At 44.6% G+C, this 18,765-nt stretch overlaps 1 protein-coding gene across 1 annotated transcript in view; it reads left to right on the forward strand.

Annotated features, from left to right (window-relative positions):
* The first annotated feature begins 252 nt into the window (after positions 1–252).
* midn (midnolin) overlaps positions 253–18,765 on the forward strand; it is a 27,083-nt gene continuing 8,570 nt past the window's right edge. The window contains exons 1-7 of the mRNA XM_005920723.3: positions 253–968; positions 3,228–3,456; positions 5,129–5,216; positions 5,327–5,389; positions 16,060–16,602; positions 17,829–17,952; positions 18,236–18,550. Of these exons, the coding sequence (XP_005920785.1) occupies positions 893–968; positions 3,228–3,456; positions 5,129–5,216; positions 5,327–5,389; positions 16,060–16,602; positions 17,829–17,952; positions 18,236–18,550 (1,438 nt within the window). The 5' untranslated portion in view covers positions 253–892. The remainder of the gene's footprint in view (positions 969–3,227; positions 3,457–5,128; positions 5,217–5,326; positions 5,390–16,059; positions 16,603–17,828; positions 17,953–18,235; positions 18,551–18,765) is intronic.

Genomic DNA, 18,765 nt, shown 5'->3' on the forward strand with positions numbered 1-18,765 from the left:
TATGAAAGAGGCAGTTATGAATAATGAGTTTTAATAGTTGTTAAAAAGCAACTAGATAAATGGATAGTTACCGATTTGAATACACTTAGTTTATTATTACACTTTAGCCGATTTTACGTCTTAGTGTCTCTGCTCCAAAGAGCAGCAGAATAAACTTCCTACATTCTTGTATAAAACAGTCATTTTGTACATTGTGCGCTTCAAGAATCCGCATTAGGTTATCAGCAGGGCATTAATTCCTCAAACAGGAGCAGTGGTGTTTGTTTATCGGCGTACGTGTGTCGTATCCAGGGAGCGTGTTTACCTGTTGCCCGGTGACATTTTTCTCTATGTCGTCAAAGGTTGGCAACACCTCCAATATCGCCAAAGATTTAATTTCATTGACTCTTTTTTTAAGGTGGTAGGTCAGTGGCTGTCCGGGTTTCGTGTCTCTGTCGGTGTATGCTACCTTTAAAAGTCGTTCCTGCTGCTGGGAGCCGCTGTGCTTGACACAGTTGGATAGCTTTATCGGTTAAGAATTGCGTTATAGACGCATTCTTTCCCACAGACGACAGCAAGTTGGACTTGGTGGCAGCAGGGAAACGAGGCCACCTTAAATGACATGCTGACATAAGAAGAACATTACTCTCCACCCATATCCGAGAAGCGTCAGTTAAGAGGAGTCTCACCTTTCCGACTACGCTCTTATCACCAAGTAAGACACCGGTGATCTGACTATACACGAAAGCATCTCGGGACCTGACTGTTCCCATTACTGGCCAGGACTGACGAGCCCGGGTCTGCAGCGTAACGACGCGCACGGGGCCACCAGAGAATTTACTGAGACGTTATTGTGGATATTCAAGTGTCTGGATTTATCTCAGAGTTTTGTCGCTGTGTGGGTTAACTTTACATGCCAAAACTGGGGCAAGAGACGGGAACGCAGCAGACTTTTCCGCGAAGCTTTACAGTTTTCGCCACAGTTCTTGGTGAGTTCACTTTATTTTTTATTACGACTGAGCTGTATGTTATGTTACGGGTGATGTGTTTGTAAAGTTTGACACGCGCTTTATGTGTTGGCGAGAAATTGATTAGAGACGAGTCAATTGCGGATCGATAGAAGCGTGTCAGCTGCTTGTATGAGACAATTGGGCGTAAATTCTGAGGGACAGCCTAATGTCGTGTTTATTGACGATAGGAGAATGTCATTGTTCCTGTAAATTATAATTAGTAGAAGACAGCAAGTCGTTGGTAATTATCTCAGATTAGAAGGAGAACGACAAATCTTATCAAACGTTGCTTTATGGTGACTGTCGTACTCAATACGAGTAAAAGCTGCCATACTTTAATGCATAAGGTTTTAAAAACTGCATGTTCCAAATTTAACCTATTTATACATATATTTATATATATATGCCAGGGGTAAACTATGAATCGTTTGCATGCTTTCATTGTGAAAACTGATTCCGTTGCCACTGGGGGGCGACCGAGTATTTTTAATGTGTTTTTTTTTTTTTTTTTTTTAATGGTAAAGTGCCTACTTAGGTTTGAAGAAACTGCAGAGGTAAGCTCGCTGTGTAGGCTTTAGGTGGCTCTGGGCTGTATGGTCATTTAAATATTCTTAGTCAGTCTCTCTTTGTGAGTTGCTCTGGTTACTTCTCTCAGGGATATTGCTCTCAGGGCGCTTATTGGTCACCTCAGACTTGAGAACTCGTGCAGCAGCAGTCCGAAGTCTGTGTTACATGCATATACTGCAGCTTACCTGACGAGAATAACCTACTCGTGTCCAGCGTGGATTAGCGTAAGATTCGCGATCACTTGAAGGGTTCCTGCTTGCTTCTGAGGTCAAGGGGGAAAGAGGGTGGCGTCAGCACTATTAATGTCGTTACAGTACATCTGATAACTTGGAGCAGAGGGATCTGGTCTTTATGCCAAGGGTTTAAAAATAGCCACGTCCAAGTTGGTGTTGTTGGTTAAGTAACCCGGGAAATATAAGGGAAAGAAAGCGAGTCCTGATCAAAAATCTACTCTCACGGTGTCGAAAGTTGATGATGAGCTACATATGCTTAAATTAAGCAATCAGTTATATATTCACACTGTGTGCTGCTGTCAAACATCTCTTCAAAAAAGGCGTTTTTGGGATTAATGATGATCGCTATTTTCAGCCTGTTGCACAGTTCCCACACGATGAGACCCTTTAAACAGGCGGTACTTCCAGAGATGATGCACTCATCATCATATTTGTCTCTAAATATTATCTATAATTGGTGTATCTCGTGAAACGAGAATTCAGGAATGATTCAGCCGTGATTAACTTAAAAAACAAGTCATTTTTACGGGGACTGTCTTTAAAGCTTCCAGTAAGCTGTAGAGGCACACGGCCCTCGGTGTAGCCCTTTATTTGAGTATACTGTGATACTGTTGCATATTTTGCACTGTGCTGTAATTTATTATGAATGGCCTAAACTCGCTTGGCCTCCACGTGGGTGTCGAGCTCATCTTCCTATTGGCTGAGGTCATCGGCGTCCTGAAGGAGCTCTCCTGTGATTGGTCGGACGGCCTCGGGGGCTGTGGGCGTACTTTATCGATGGTGGAAGTGGGATACTTTGTGACAATGTTCATTGTCGATATTTCAGTGGGGCTGCCGTGGGTATGAGTGCGCAGCGGAGAGCCTTTTACTACAGCCGCAAGAGGCTTTGCAGCTCCGGATCGCGTGTCCCATCATCCAAAGCCCGAAAAAGCTCATAAAACATCCGAGAGGAATTTGTTGTTATACATTTTTTTGGTTTGTTTGGGTTTTTTTTTTTTTTAAAGGTAACTGCCTGCGTAAATGAGCGTCCGTGCCATTTTTTTTTGCTGACAACATACTTGCGTTTCTGTGTGGCATTTGCCCGTCTATGTAGCATTTCGAAAGACTTGCTTGCACGCTGGAAAGCGCAACAAAGACAAAGATCACACAAAGGGAAACGCGACGCTTGTGTAGTTAAATTTCCTCGGGGGATATTCTCATGATATTGACCGGAGAGACGACGGACTGGGTTTTATTCTGACTCTCGGAGAGCGAGAGAAAAAAAGGGGGCACCAAGAGGAAGAAAAAAAAAAGAGAGAGAGAGAGCTCTGAATGCTGCCTTTGATTTGCAAGGAGATCAAGGGATTGTAGTGGAAGCGACGGATCTGCTTCACTATTCTTTTCACCCTTTTCACTCCCCGGCTCTGCTCGTCTTGTCTCCCCCCTTCTCTGAGCACAGGTTATCGGATGGACCAGCATCCCAGCGCCCGAAGCTGCACCAGTCGCGGGGCTTCGTCCTGCGAGGCCGTCCCGACTGAACCCTCCATGAATCTGTACATCCACTCCACCACCGGCACACGCTTCGAGCTCTCCTTGCCACTGGAGGAGACCGTGGAGGGACTGAAGAGGAGACTGTCGCAAAGACTCAAAGTCCCAAAAGAGAGACTTGCTCTGCTACACAAAGAAACGTGAGTAAACACGAAATAAATGCATTGCAGTTGAAAGTGTTTAGTAAACGTGGGGTTTTCGGATAGGGAAAATAATTACGCATACTTATTTCTTAAAGAGCCAACCGGTACTTGAGACTCTCTGTACTATACGCTGACATCATAAGCCGTAATGTCTAGGATAGTCCGCAGTTCAAAATGTGCACAAACCGACTTTAGGTGCGCCCACCCTCCGGGGTTGAGGTAATATTTTCCAAACTGCACTTTAACTGGTTAAGCTCACGGGAGGCAAAGGTATGCCCGCTTTGGTGATCAATACGTTCAAGGAAACTATTGACCATGGGGGTGGACAATATTGGAATTATGGGCTGGGACTCACCAGTCACTGGAACAGTATTGACAGGCAATCTGCAGACTTGCATTGATTCGTCCCCCCTTCTTATAAAAACTGAAGCATGACTGAATTGCTAATGCTGCGTGAGTCAAACATGTTACACATTAATGAATAAAGTCACACAGAAGTGCTAACCTTGACTGTATTTATACTGCTACTGCACAGGTGTACATTATTCATGCGTGACTTGGTACTGAACCGAAGGTGGATATGTCTTGTGGTTGGATGTGAATGTGAGTGTGCAGTTGCATGACAATAGCCAGCAGATTCAGGAGAATAACAGCAGTTTGTGTTTGTGTGAGGTATCAGACGGCCAGTTTCGCGAGGGCTTGAAAAACGCTGCTGTTTAAGCAGAGCTGCATGTGTGAGAGAATAGATAAACTCTTTATTATTCAAAGCGAACCAGAACCTGAAGCATTATGAAGCTATGAAATGAATCAGGCACAGGTTAAACGAGCTCACAATAGTGCAGGTGGTGCTATGCAAAAAAGAAAGGGGGGGCTTTAGTACATGCGAACAGTCAGCATTGTTTTCAGCCCCCATCCCCTCCCACCCGTTGTAATCACCCAATAAATCACATCATCCTTTAAAACCTGAAAACCCCATTTTTAATCCCCTCCTGCGCCTTAAACTGTAGACCTACAGCAAGTCGGGGCTGACTGCCTTTGTTCAGCTGCGTGGCATAAGATTTGGGTCATGCCTACAGACCAGACTGCCCTAAACATCCTTCACTAACATAAAGCAGGCAAACGGCCAGAAACGGGTGTGAATGCTTGCATCGCATTTGGCTCTGAGATGCAAGCATTCCTCTTCTGTACCGGACATCAAGCAGTAAAGCCCTGGAAATGTGATGTGTTCTGTATCACATGATTTAACTTTCATAATCACTGACAGAGCCGTAACAGTTTGGCTAAGAACGGCGTCCATGCAATTCTAGTACTTGCCATTCTTTTCATTTATAAATTTAATATGCTGTGGTTTTGGTTTCAGCATGAAGTTTTTCTTCCTCATTTGTGCAACTGATATTGTCAAGAAAAAAAAAAATTCTTACCTCCACTTAGGCAAGTGCCAGTGGTGCCAAATATCCACTGCAAGCACTTGTCAAGCTCCACTATACTCGAAATTGAAATATGACAGTGCAATCAATACTTCTCTTTCGTGGAGCTTTACACCCACAGCTCTTTTCCAAAATAGTTTTGAAGTCCGTCTGCACCCCCTGGCTGAAGGGTGTTTGTATGTCTGAAGAGAGAATATATTGTCAGCACAGTCTAATTATCTTGTTCTCCCCAATCCCTGCAGGCGACTAAGTTCAGGCAAACTCCAGGATCTAGGCATCTCGGATGGGAGCAAGTTAACACTTGTGCCAACAGTTGAAGCAGGATTAATGGTATGGATTCAGCTTGCTGTGAATTTATTTTAGTTTGGAGTTCAAATCTAAAGAATGAACTTAAAAAAAATTACACATATTAAATTTTGTATTTTATTTCTGTCATGCAGTCTCAAGCATCAAGACCAGAACAGTCAGTAATGCAAGCTTTGGAGAGCCTAACAGAAACTCAGGTAAGGATCTATGTGTGCCTGTGCATGTGTGTGTCCGTTGAGCCTAAATCAAGGCTGATAAAGCAAAGTTGGAATCCTGCAACTTAAACTGAGCTCCAAATTTTTTGTGTGCATATTTGCATTACGGCTAAAGAAGGTGGAAGCTTCAGTTAAGCACAGAGCAACACCCAGATATGGCAGAGATGAGCCGGCTGCGCAAGCCTCTTTGCTTGTCTAATCTCAGCCTCTTAAACAAGCCAAGCCAAGCTAGACAACCAGTGTGAGCTGCTAGAACATAATAAGCAACAACACCCTCCTGTATCCTAGTAACATCTGTGATACTGTGTGTGTGTGTGTGTGTGTGTGTGTGCAAGCATGCACAGCCCTGTAGGAAGCTAGTGCGAACACCACTCAAGAAGAACTTATGTGCTGTTGAGAGGGCCAGCACTTACTTCCATCTTTCTGTTTACGCCTTTATCTATAATCTCTCTCCGCTCCTTCTGTATTTCACGGTCTTGACTGACAGGCACATATACACGAGCGCACACACGCAAAGGCGAGTTTCCAGGAAGTGTGCTGTGGCTGCATGGAGACTGATTGTAGTCTCACTCACTCATAAACAGAGTGCTGGATCATCAGATGACAGTCTTCTCACTCAGTATTAGCACAGGGTTCCTGGAAGCCTAGTGTGCATGCACAGGCCAAGCGAGGCCTACACCCTGTGCTTGCAGTGAAACAGTTCTGTGGGCCTGCTTAAGTACAGTATGTATTTGAGTCAGAGCGGCATGACTCACCAAAATGATCAATAGTGAGTGTGAAGTTTAAAAAAGACTCCGTGCCGGCCACAGAGAGAAACCGAGCGAGAAGAGAGGCGATAAGGCTGAACGCTCGCAGACAACTGTGTGACGTATGACACACTTTGCAGCTGACTGACTGACTCAGATCCACTTCCTTTTGTACAGTTGGGCAACACTGAGATGTACGTAAGTGTATCACTGATGCACTACTGTCTGATGTCAGAACGGTACAAGACGGTGAAACAATAACACTGATGTAAGGAGTTAACTGAACTCTTAACAGCGGTTACATCCTGAAGAATTTGCCCGACGCTGTTTAGTGGAATATTTATCAGATAATGTGGGCTGCTCAGTGATAGCAGAGTGTGGTTCAGTATGGCTTCTTGCCCTGCTGATAATTTTATGGTGGAAATCCTAGCCTTGGTGTGTGTGCGTGTGTGACAGAGAGAACTCAGCATGCATCTCGTAGCACTGACAGCAGATGACTGCATGTGTGTAGGTGTGTGTAAGTGGATGTGTGCGTGTCTGTTACTGGATGTGTGTGTGTGTATGTCACACTGTAAGTAGGCTGGAAGCAAGCCTTGCCCATCATGTGGTACGCCTTTGCTGGGTAGCCAAGAGTGACTGTCATTTTCACTAGAGGCAGATGATAATTCAACCGCCGACCCAGAGGAACCGATCTCTCACTCTGCCTGTCTTCCTGTGTATCTCGCTGTCCACGTAACCTTATTATACTTAGATTCATTATGAGTCAAGTGCTTGCGTTTTTCTCACGAAATGCTTACCACACGTTACCACATACACCACTTTTGCATACATGTTTATTTCACTGTAAATGGTAATCTGACGCCGGGGTACGGAACGAATAATGGGTAACAGGAGATTGATGTCACAGTAAAACACAAAAAAGGCGTAAAGCTGCTTTAGTGTGTTTATATCCACAGAAATTGATTCTTCTTTATAATTCATGAAACGAAATGGAATGATATAGATTGCGGCGAGATTACAGATCTTTGTAAGATTAGAAAAATAGGAACACAAAAGCTTTGCCTCATTTCCTATCTCCTCTCCAACTCTGGGGCTATCAAAAATCAATCAATGCACTTAGCCCTTAAAAGTGTCTGACAGGATAACTGATATGCCCATGCAACCAAAAATAGCCTGAGGGAGGTATGGGTTAGTTCTTAGAAAAAGGCATACAAGAGTTGGTTGTTAACCCCTGGACCCCTAATAAGCCATCACCCCTTCAAATATTTTGGTCATGCAAGGTCTTATTTCCAGATTGGATTCCGAGCTGCACTGAGCAGATCACTGTATGTCTTCTCCTTTATCGGGATTATGAAGAAGTCTTCAGCTACCAGGTTGTTAGTCAACAAATCATGCAGCGCATGCCAGCTTCCAAGGGCTGTTTCAGTCTCTTGTGGCATGAGTTTGGGGTGGGGGGCATTTAATGGAAGTTCTTACCCAGCAATGATTAAAATGCTATTTTTTTCCACTCTCCTATGTTTCACCTCCCTCTCTTGTTTCTGCTTAGCAGCTCTCCTAGGGATCTATAATTTAAATGTGCTGTGGTTTGCAAGTCCGGCGAGCTGCCTCACTTTGACCGTGATGGCTGACTTCTTTAGCAAGGACAATCATAGCTGCCTTAATTCCTCCTCTGGCATCCTCCTAGACTTTTTTTTGCATGACATCTAAGCTGATTTAAGCCACTGCTTCCTGACAGCCCATCAAAATACAGTTGCCTGCACTACTCACTACTCTTTTCTTATTCTGTCTGCTAAATAGCGGCTGTGTGTACAGCTTATATTTGCAGTCATACATGGGAACACACACATACACACACCAAATTGAAAGGATATATTTAAGAGGATTTATGGTCGTGATGAGAGAATGAGAAAATGTCTGAGCCTAGTTGTAAAATAAATGTATATTTCTATGACAAGTAGTGAAAGCAATATTTACCATTTCTAGTCACATTTAGGCAGTAACATCAGCTCTTGATCTATTTTAGAATTTGATTATGTGGCCATTTAACACACAGGGACTATTTGCTCATTGATGCACATTGACGGTAGAATAAAAGCCAACCAGACGTCACCCTTACCATCCCTACCCCCACCCCCATTGCCCTTCCCCCCCCCTATGCAGCCACCTCTTTGTTCCCATCCTAAAGCATGAACACCACACCGGCTCAGCTGACAAACATAAGACAATGATTAGTCACCTTTCCACTTCAAAAAGTCATGTTAGGCACAAGGTAGGACAATCGTTTACTCAAACCTTCTCCCTAATCAGTCCTTCCAGTGCCGTTTGGGCTCCATCGGACTCTTGGAAGTGACATAATAATTTTGTGTAAGCTTCAGAATGTCAATTCTGAGTGTTCCAAAACAATATAAGTTATGTAACTATGGATCGGTGACACCAAAACGGTGACCTCATTGGAGCAAGCCAAGGTAGTTGTTGCTGTTTGTTCTGTAAGGTGAATTTTTAGATTGCTGATGGTGATGTTTGAGAGATCTGCTTTTAAGTGGCTTGTTTTTGAATTTAGCCAAGTTTGCATTAAGCTCAGAAAATTTTCAGGACTGTGCCCACCAACTTTTCAACCCCTCTCAAAAATTGAAAGCTCTAAAGGAGCAGTTCCTGTGGGACAGACACATCCTAGAATGACTAGTTCCTTTAGTGGTAGTACTGGGGGGCAAAGAAAGGCCTAATAGGCTTCAAACTCCAAAATCCTGTTGAGTGCAGCTACAGTGGTGCATACTGGTTTTTAAAATCGATGCACAACCCAGCTGGAGCGAGGCTCAGCAGGCTGCAGATTGACAAATTTTGCCTTGAACACTAACACAGACTGCTTCAGGAGGAAGGCTGTGTTGCCATTCCACGTGTCCCAGGAGAATACGCTGTTACATATCTGCTCTACTTTTCTCGCTCCCAGCGACAAGCACCTCCTGTCCTCATGCACTCCCCTCCCCCTCACTTATTCCTCCTCTTCCTCTGGCCGGGATACGGCACGGTTTTGTCTTTGTGTCTACAAGCAGACAGACGCAAACTTAACAGGCTCTAACAATCTGTGGGGAGTCACCTCAGGGTCACCCTTTCCTTATTTCCTCTGCTATCCCTCCCTCAGGGGTTGCCACAGTGGGCCTGACAGGTGGAGGAGAAAAGAAAGGGGGAGCTTTGCACAAGTCAGTCAGTAATGTGTATTTGTGTTTGTGTAGTTAAGTGCTATTGGTTGGGGACAGTGGGCAGGAAGGCTAACATGGTTGAGAGGTTACAGGGAAGATGAGATGATAGAAGAAAAATGGAGATAAGAGGAGAGGTGGTACTACAAAAGGAGGATTTAAGAAGTAGTGCTTTTTTTTTTTTTTTTTTTTTTTTTTTTTTTTTTAAAAGACAAATGAACTTTGGACCTCTGTGTGTCTATGTACACAATTGTTTGTAAAACAGCTCAATGCAAATGGTCAATATGTTTCTCTTTGCAGTCCTGCGCCCTGCACATCACCTTATATTGATGTCAGTTAATCAGTAGGATTGATAATACTGGAAATCATTGGAGAGTAATTGTATTGAGGATTTGGGATTGCAAGGAACTGAAGAATGACCAAGTCTGCCTGTTGGTCAATATGAAGGGTTTCCTCCCCTTTTACATCCCCCAGCTTCCTCTGTTCTTCTCACTACTATTGAGATTAAGGCTTTTTATATGCATGCAGCTTAAGAGACAGAATCTTTGCTCTTTAGAATGGAAATTTCCTTTATTGTAACCTAAAATGAAAGCTACAGAAATAAATTTTGTTGCTGAATGTGTAAATCAAATCGTGCATGGAATAAAAAAAACAATGCTGATCTAAAGGCCTTTTCAGTCCCTGCTCATGTAAATCCTGGCCTTGAAAATTGCATTAATAGGCTGATCATGCAGTATTTTTGCACCTGTGTAATCCCCTTTGTGATGCTTAAAATGCATAGTGGGAGGGGAAGTGCTGGGATGGGTGGAGGGAATCAAGGTGTGTTGTGGGGCAGTCAAAAGGGAGCTGGATTTGCAGGGAATTTCATTGTCCTATTATGTATATTCATCTCGATGCATGTGTTTCTGTGGGTGTGCGCATGTGCCAACATCCATTTTTAATGTTTCTCTTTGTATGTTTCCTCACTGAGCGACCAGGGGAGACTTACTTCTCCATTTTGGAGTCGTGACCGTCATTGTTTTCCATTCCCTGGCGATACAGTGCTTTTGTGATTCAAGTAGCAGGCATCGTGACTAGTGGGGCTACTGTGTGGGAGGATGGAGGCCATGTATATCACATTCGATAGCCACTACCAAGACTAATGAAGCCAGTGCTACTAGGGATATGGTGCTGCTGGCAGAGGTGCAGGGTTCAAAAGAGCCAGGTCATTTCAGTCTTTCCTACAAAAACGTAATGAGGAAATGAGAAACGTCTTTAAAAAAAAAAAGGCATCATTTTTGCACGATCACCGTTGCAATTACTTACCGTCTTTCTGTTAACGTTCCTCCATCTGTCACAGAATTTCTATACCTATCTCTCAATTTCCCCACACCCACTTCATTTATCTCAGAAACATGTGATGCTGTTTCTTCTTTCATTTGCCGCTGCTTCGTATGATGTTGTTTTTCCCAACTATCCACAAATTTGTCTCACCGGGTACAGAAAATGCTGTGAAGTCATTCTCTGCCAGAACAGGATCCTGATTAAATTGTATTAATCAGCTGGTGTAAATGGCTTTCAAGAGAGTGAGAGGAAAGTGAACAGCGGGGAAACGAGTAAGTGAAGATTTCTTTGGTGTTGCTTGCCTGATTTAAACCGGATCTTGATAGCTGGGGACTAAGAGGTGAATATGCTCAGTTTTTCTGGCTAGTTGTAAGGAGTGGCTTTTGCAGGAACCCGATCGTCTTGACTTTGCCATTTTGATCTCTCCTTTCATGGAGCCGATCATATTCTATGATGGCCAGCTGTTCTTTTTTTACTCCACTTACCCCCCTCTGTTTCTTATCAGGTACTGTTACAGATGCCTATCTTTCTAATGGTGCCTTTGAAGATTCAACCCCCTCTGCCTTTAGGATTTCGGGATGATGCAAGTCATTGATTTTTTTTTTTTTTTAATTTTTTTTTCTCCTTCTCTCTTTTGAGAGCCTTTTATTGCATCTTTAGCTGGTGCGTGTTTACCCAAAGACTATCAATAGCGTCCTGGTGCGATCAAAACATTTAGGTCGATAGGAGGGTTAATAAGCAGTTTTTGAACCATACCTTTCCACCTCGCTGTCCGGCAGGTGAGCAGCTGCACTGGAACCAGAATATGGCTGGAGGAGCGACTTCCTCCTCTCGCAGCTTCTCCTTCTCCTCCCCCGCCCGTCCCGCCTTCCAATCCTCTATCCTCTTTTCCCCAGCACAAAGCTGCTCAGTTGTTCATGAATGTCAGCTCAGTGCTGGCAGCACTCTCTATCTTTCCCTCCCTCTCCCTCTTCACCCGTCCTTAGACTCTCAGCCTCTCTCTTCCTCCCTCACTCCTTATCTCCCTTCCTTAGTTCGCTTAGTGTGCAAAGGAAGAACGACTGCAAATGAGTTCCTTGAACCACAGGGACCCCAATAAATAAAACTGTCAGCCAGAGATGTCGAAAGGGAAGAAAAAAAAAAAAAGAAGGAAGGAGCCAGAGGCACACTCTCACTGAATATTTCATCACCCACCACCACCACCACTACTACTCTGACACCTTACCCTCATTGCCAGCATCCCCATCCCCCCTTACCATCCTTGTTCCCTCCTTTTTTCATGCCATCCCCCCCCTTCTCCTTCTCCTCCATCTTGTCTCCACCCCTCCTCACCCAGCTGCCCCTTATCATATTCTCTCCCATTACTGCATAGCAACCAAAGTATCATACAAACCCCACCTCCTGGACACCCAACAACTAAAACAAAATGGCTGAGAGCACTGTTTCTGGGGTCACTTGTTAGAGAGGTGGGTCTGACGGCTACTAGATGGAAGAGCCATTTTTCAGTACCTGTATATTGCTAAATAAGCTTATCCGTGCAGTTTTTGGTGAGTATATCAACTATGTTTGCGGTCAGGAGATGCACGCCTTATTTGTTAGGCATGAACTCCTCATACTGCTGCTTCAATATAATGAAAACACTGGAGTGCTGGTTTCTTTCTGTCTGCCTTGACAAAACCCGGGGTCTCCGTTCTCCTTGTCCTATGACTCTCCTTCATAAGTTGCTTTCATAAAGGACTGGAATTTGTACAGCGTCCTTCAAAGACCAAGGTGGAAATAGAATTGGAGGTCTGTTGCAGACTTAAAGACAAGCTATGAAGCGCTTTTTTGTTTGCCTGTGATGTTCCACAAAGCGCTATCTGGTGTTTGTACTGACGTCAATGGTAGCCAGCCACGTTGGCTGTCTTGACTGTGCTCCTTAGAGCAGACAGGCATGTTTGGACTGGAGCTGAGCTTCTAGCCGAGACCTCTGGGATTGATTTGCTAGCCAGCTTTCTAGCAAGACAGTGCCCCTTTTCCTTTTCACCCCCCATCACACATACATACATACATACATACATACATACATATACATATATATATATGCATATATATATAATATTATCTATATATTATATATATATAATATTATATATATATAATAATTTATTCTACTCATACTACCCATATAATATATATATTAATAATTATATTATATATATATGTATATATATATATATATATATATATGCGCGCGCTCTCTCTAACGCTCTCCCCTCCCCTTGTTTCTCTCATAGTCTCTGTCCGTCTGGAAAAGGCTTGTTGTTACATGATCACTCTCGCCAATCTAGCCTCTGGCAGGCAGGGCGCACTGTATCATCCTCCGCCTCCTCCCTTCCCTTAGGAAACGGGCCCTATTTCAGGTGTTCCACTCCACAGCTCCCGGCTCCCAGCTACACAAGCTGTTCGCCCTCCTTTTCGGGAATTGTCAGGGAGACGGCGCGTCAGATGAAAGTGATGTAGCCGTTTGGTTTGGACGAGTGGAATTCCACACCTGAACGTTTAATTTGGGTCTTTCTCAAAGCAAACCACAAATATATGAGAGTGTCCGATGGAATTATAGTAGTTGAGATGTCCTCTGTCATTTTCCCTGCAAATGAGATGTCTGTGTTTGTGTGGGTTTGTGGCCTTTTAATTTCTTGCCTAAAAGAAGAGGTTCTGGTGGGTGGTGTATGTATGGAGACCCCATATGAGTCACATGGTCACACACATTTTTAGCTCTCATATACATGTGAAGGTTTGTGTGAGCAACTTCTAAATTGACTTTATGAGTCAACGACTGAGACTCTGAGACCTGGAGTGACAAAAATCAACTGGAGGCGGGAAAGAAGGAAAAAAAGGTGTGAGGAAGCGAGCTTGCTTCTTTCGCAGGCTAATTTAAAACCTGCTATGTGGTGTTGGGAAGTAGGAGTACATGAATTCTGTCTTGTGGTTTTGAATAATCCACCCCAGTCATTATAAAGGTAATCAAGCCTCCTCTCTGTTTGTCTTGCTGTCATCACAGTTGGTCTTTTTCTCTCACTTTTTCTTGCATGTGCTTGTATACAAAGAAAAACAGTGATAAAGCAAAGATCCTGTTCATACTTGGCTCTTGGCGTCTTGGATGTTCCTTTCTTGGAAAGAAATAGAAGTACAGCTTTGCAGTCTCCTTTGGTTTCATGCAAATTTTGACCCTATGACATTCACTCTGACCAGCTGTGGAGGTACCCAGAAGTCATGGTGGTCGTTCCCTCCCCCTCCATGTCACAGCGTAAATTTGAGCAACATGTATCCGTTTAGCAGCAGTTGCATTTTCTCTGCAGATAAAATCAGATCTGTGCAGGGAGGTAAAAACTGATCTCACATGGTTCCTGGAAACAGGATTCTGACGCAAAGTGTGAAATGTAACCTGTTTGAACTGGACGTCGACTCAGCCCGAATATATTTGGATCTAGGATCAGAGGTCTATAACGGATACCCACAGGGGTGTCCCCCCTCCCCACCTTCTAAACATTGGGTTGACGATCTCCCTTGGGGCTTTCGATTTGTATGCATGCCGCTCTGTGTGTTGTGGGTTGACAAACTGTCGACACTTACTCTTGACAGCTGTCAGTCACAGACACAGTCATTGTCTCCTCCCCCTCCTCTGGTCTTTTCTTCATCTCTGTCTCTCCCCCCACCCACCTTTTGGAGCAGGCCTCCCCATTAGGTCTCAAACACATGCACACCTCTTCTCCTGACCTTTTATGTACGGAGTTTCCTAGCGATGTCACATGTAGCCCCCTGCGCTCTTCTCCTCCTCACTTCACACCCCACCTCGCGCCTGCTGAGTGTATCGCCTCACCACGTTGGGGTAATCGTGGTGAGTGTGGATTGTCAATAAATCATTAGTGGCTGACTTTACATTCTGAGAAGTTTGAGTTTCTCTTTATCCAGCAGCGTATTTTATTCCGATTTTTGCTCTAGCCATCAGATCATCCCAACCCCTTAGTTCTTTCACCTGCCCCTCCTCTCCCTTCATCCTTTTTTTCCACATCATGTCAATACCAATGTCCAAAGGTCACCCTGGCAACAGAGAGGCAGCGGTCGATAGAGAAATAAATAAGCAGAAGAAAAGAGAGAGATGTGATGGAGGGCAGAGCCTGGTGATTCAGAGGGTTAACTACAGGCGAGCATCTTACAAGGACACTCCAAATATAAGCCCTTTGCTCAGAAATTTTTTTTTCTTTTTATATATTATTTTCTGTGCTTTGTTATTTAAATACATCTATCCCTGTGCTCTGTTCTGCTTTTCTGTCCTCCTTCTCTCTCTGGGGACTAAAATCACACATGCGGTAGTGATTGTTGAAATCTTTTTGGACAGGAGCGCCACTTTGTATTTGCTAGTGCTGGCCATTTCTGCTTGTTTCCATTTAGGGAGAACCTGAGTCATTATTGCTGAGTCTTCAAGACCCACTGAAGCTTTGTGACTCCTGAATCACACTCACTTGGGGGGAAAAAAAAAGTAAATAAATACATGTCAGACTCTCGTTGCTTGGACTTCAGCAGCAAGTCACAATACACAGCATGAGAGCCACAGGCATACAGGAGGATGACAAGAGAGGTTTTGTTATTTAGCACGAATATTCCAGCCGAGTCGTGACAACTCTGTACTTGTTAGTGTGTGTGTGTGTGTGTGTGTGTGTGTGGTTCCATCCAGGCCTTGGGTGGGTCACTGAAGGCCCCCGACCCTTGGCTCCAGTTAGCTGTTGCCAGTGCTCCAAACATGGGCATCCTTTCCTGATCTGCTGCAGATTCACAGACAATTGACTATTCTGTGTTTGAGATGCAGGCGGGGTGGATTTCCTAAACGTGGGACTGATTTTTCAGGCCATGGGCCAAACAGAAGGATGGCCTTTGTCTTTGAGCTGAATAACCCTGCTGACTAAGAACGGACTGAGTGGCAATGGGAAGCAAGGAATAGTGGGTTCTATTTGTGTGTATGTGTGCGTTTTCCAGTAGGCCTCCCTATCCATTCCCCGCCAACAGAAGTAAATAGATGACTATTACAGACTAGTGTTTGACTGCACGATGAGCTTATGTGGTGTGTCTGTGTCTCTGTGAGAGGGGTAGCTCAAAGAGCTGTTGTGTGCACTGTAACTGGCATCCATGGCCCAGATTGTTCATTTACTAAGAAGGAAGTCTGTATGCATGGGGAGCCTTTCTAGTTCCATAGTTTTTTACAGTTGTAAATGCCAGAGTGGCATTAAATCTGGATATAGAGCATCATATATTAAGTTAGACTTTGTCATCTGGCTAAGCTGTGTTGATACCTTGCATAAAAGCAAAGACATTGAATCACTTAACCCTTTTCCCCTTTCTTTATCAATAGGTCAGTGACTTCCTGTCTGGTCGCTCTCCCCTCACCTTGGCGCTGCGTGTAGGTGATCACATGATGTTTGTCCAGCTCCAGCTGGCAGCGCAGCAGTCCGGTGGTCCCCAACTCCAGCACAGGCACCTCATCACCCGGGGAAATTCGGAGGGACAGCCCCGGGTTCCCCACACTCACCCGCACTCTCATCAACACCCCCAGCATCCACATAATCACCCCAGCCCCCACTTGTCCCATCCTCACCCTATCCCCTCGTCCCCTTCTTCCCCAGGATCCCCTTCTTTTCCCCTGCCCTCCACACACCTCCAGTCCCTTCCTCCCATGTACCACCAGTCGCCCTCCTCTGCTCACTGTAGCCCCCCTACTCCTCCACCACACTCCCCTCGCCCATCCCATGTCCCTGGGGGTCTTTTCCGCTCGCCCGCTCATCATCACCACCACCCCCACCACCACCATCATCACCACTACCACCAGCCTTCCTCAGGCCAACCCAGCCACGAGATCGGCCAGGTCAGCCCTGTAGCCCCAGTCCTCTGCCCTGAGGTAAGCCTCAAGAAAATATTCTTATAATTCTTCCTAAGTAGTGTTTTGTTTTTTTTCTTTAATAATAGCCAATCACAGCATAGGATTGGTAAGATATTGTCTTATATTATTTTCTCAAATAAAAGGGTTCAGTGGTAAAAGTAGGTACATCTTTACAATACATAAGAAAGACACAGGCACTTGGGCTGCCATGAGAACGATAGAGTGGATGGGTTATGACCATTTGACCCAAGTGCCATCCTCACAACTAAATCATTCTCCATTAAATCAATTAGATTAATGGGACATCCTTGTAGCACGAGGGTGAACCCGTGGTTTAGTCAGCTCTGGAGAAGCGTTGCACGTGATTTTGCGTGTGTGTGTGTGTCCAAACCACAGTACATTTGTTCATCACTGGAGTACACTGTGCTCCCCAAATGCATGCAAACAAGCCAGCACATGCGTACACCATGAGAACACAGCATTCATATGACCTCAGTCTTCCCAGGGTAAAGAGCAGTGGGCTAAAATTATAGGAGCAAAAGTGTTCTGGTGTTGTCATTTAACTTTCAGCGTTATGCTCATTTGTTTACCTTAGGATAACTTCATGAACAGCTGCACACACACGCAGAAACACACTTACTTCTGTTCTTCAACCCAATGTGCTGTTTATATTTTCTGTACCTCCTTGAATAGTGAATGGTAACCAAATATCAGCGAACTGTGTGGGAGAGATGGTTCACTACAGGAAAAACAAGGAGACAGGCCAGTTTAGTAGTGAGAAAACGGATATGGCTATTCCTCATCAGGCTTTCACATGCATGACAAAAAGACACATGCATACACACACAACGCGTTTTCTTGGGGTTTCAGTTTCGCTTTCAGATGTCAGTTGAGCAATCCATGTTAAGCCAAAGTGAAGTTGTGAGGTGACCATCTTTAGTTTGATCACAGTAAAGTAACCAAATACCTTAAGTCTTAAGCTATATGGCATGGCAGCAAGCTTAAATTTCCTGTTGTCTGAGGTTTCTTATAACCATCAGCCTTAACTGCAGAGGTTAATTACACTGTGCAAATGGTAGTTACACCCAGAGGTAAAGGGTAAAGGTCACTGAGGGAGCTCCTGAAACAGTGATTTTGAGTTTTCACAGCTTTTACTGTAATAGATCATATGCCCTTGTATCCTCAAACATGCTTTGGTCTCACTTTATGCTCTTTTAATAACACTTTTCTTTCCCCCCCTTCAGGCTAACTGCAGTACCAACAGCTCCAACAGTGGCACCAGTTCCTCGCCACGCTCCCGTAAACCCGGCGCCATCATTGAAAGCTTTGTCAACCATGCTCCCGGAGTCTTCTCAGGGACTTTTTCAGGTAAGAAAACAGAGCTGCCATTACTGACTTATGACTTATTGCTACTTTAAGCATCAACTGTGCACATAGTGAGATCCAGTTCTAAGATGCCTCTAAGTAGAACTTGACAAAATTTAACATTTTCTTCTCTGTTGGGCCTTTGTTTTAGACTTGTACGCATGCCAGTTTTAAATGTTTTAATTTTTTTTTTTTTAAAAATCAAATGATATACAAACATTATACAAACAAATATAACACGCAACCATTATAATACTATTTTGGTCTGTTTTGCTTACTCTCACAGGCACTTTGCACCCAAACTGCCAGGACAGCAATGGGCGTCCCAGACGGGATATTGGGACCATCTTGCAAATCCTCAATGACCTCCTGAGCGCCACACGCCACTACCAGGGCATGCCCCCCTCCCTCACCCAGCTCCGCTACCAGACGCAGTGTGGTTCGCCCACTTCCCCATCCCCCTCGCCGCCTCCCTCCCCTCCAGTTGCTGGCATGACGGGCCTCTCTGCCAAAGCTACCTCTGTGCCCGCCAGCAGCCCTCCTCCAGCTCTGCATCCACTTGTGCAGTGCGAGAGCCAGATTCGCATGTGCAAACCCCCTGGTGAGTGACTCCACTCCACTCCCCTTCTGCACATGCAAACATGTCATGAGCACAAACAAAAACACCCCCTCACACATTAAGTCATTGTGCATCCCTTGAAGCCCTTATGAAGCAGATGTTCCTGCAGTTGCCACAGCTTTGGAGGTGTGTGTGTGTGTGTGTGTGTGTGTGTGTGTGTGTGTGTGTGTGTGTGTGTGTGTGTGTGTGTGTGTGTG

This window comes from Haplochromis burtoni, unplaced genomic scaffold, assembly GCF_018398535.1.
Source record: "Haplochromis burtoni strain Fernald_Lab_line unplaced genomic scaffold, NCSU_Asbu1 Contig_42, whole genome shotgun sequence".
Classification (NCBI taxonomy): Eukaryota; Metazoa; Chordata; class Actinopteri; order Cichliformes; family Cichlidae; genus Haplochromis; species Haplochromis burtoni.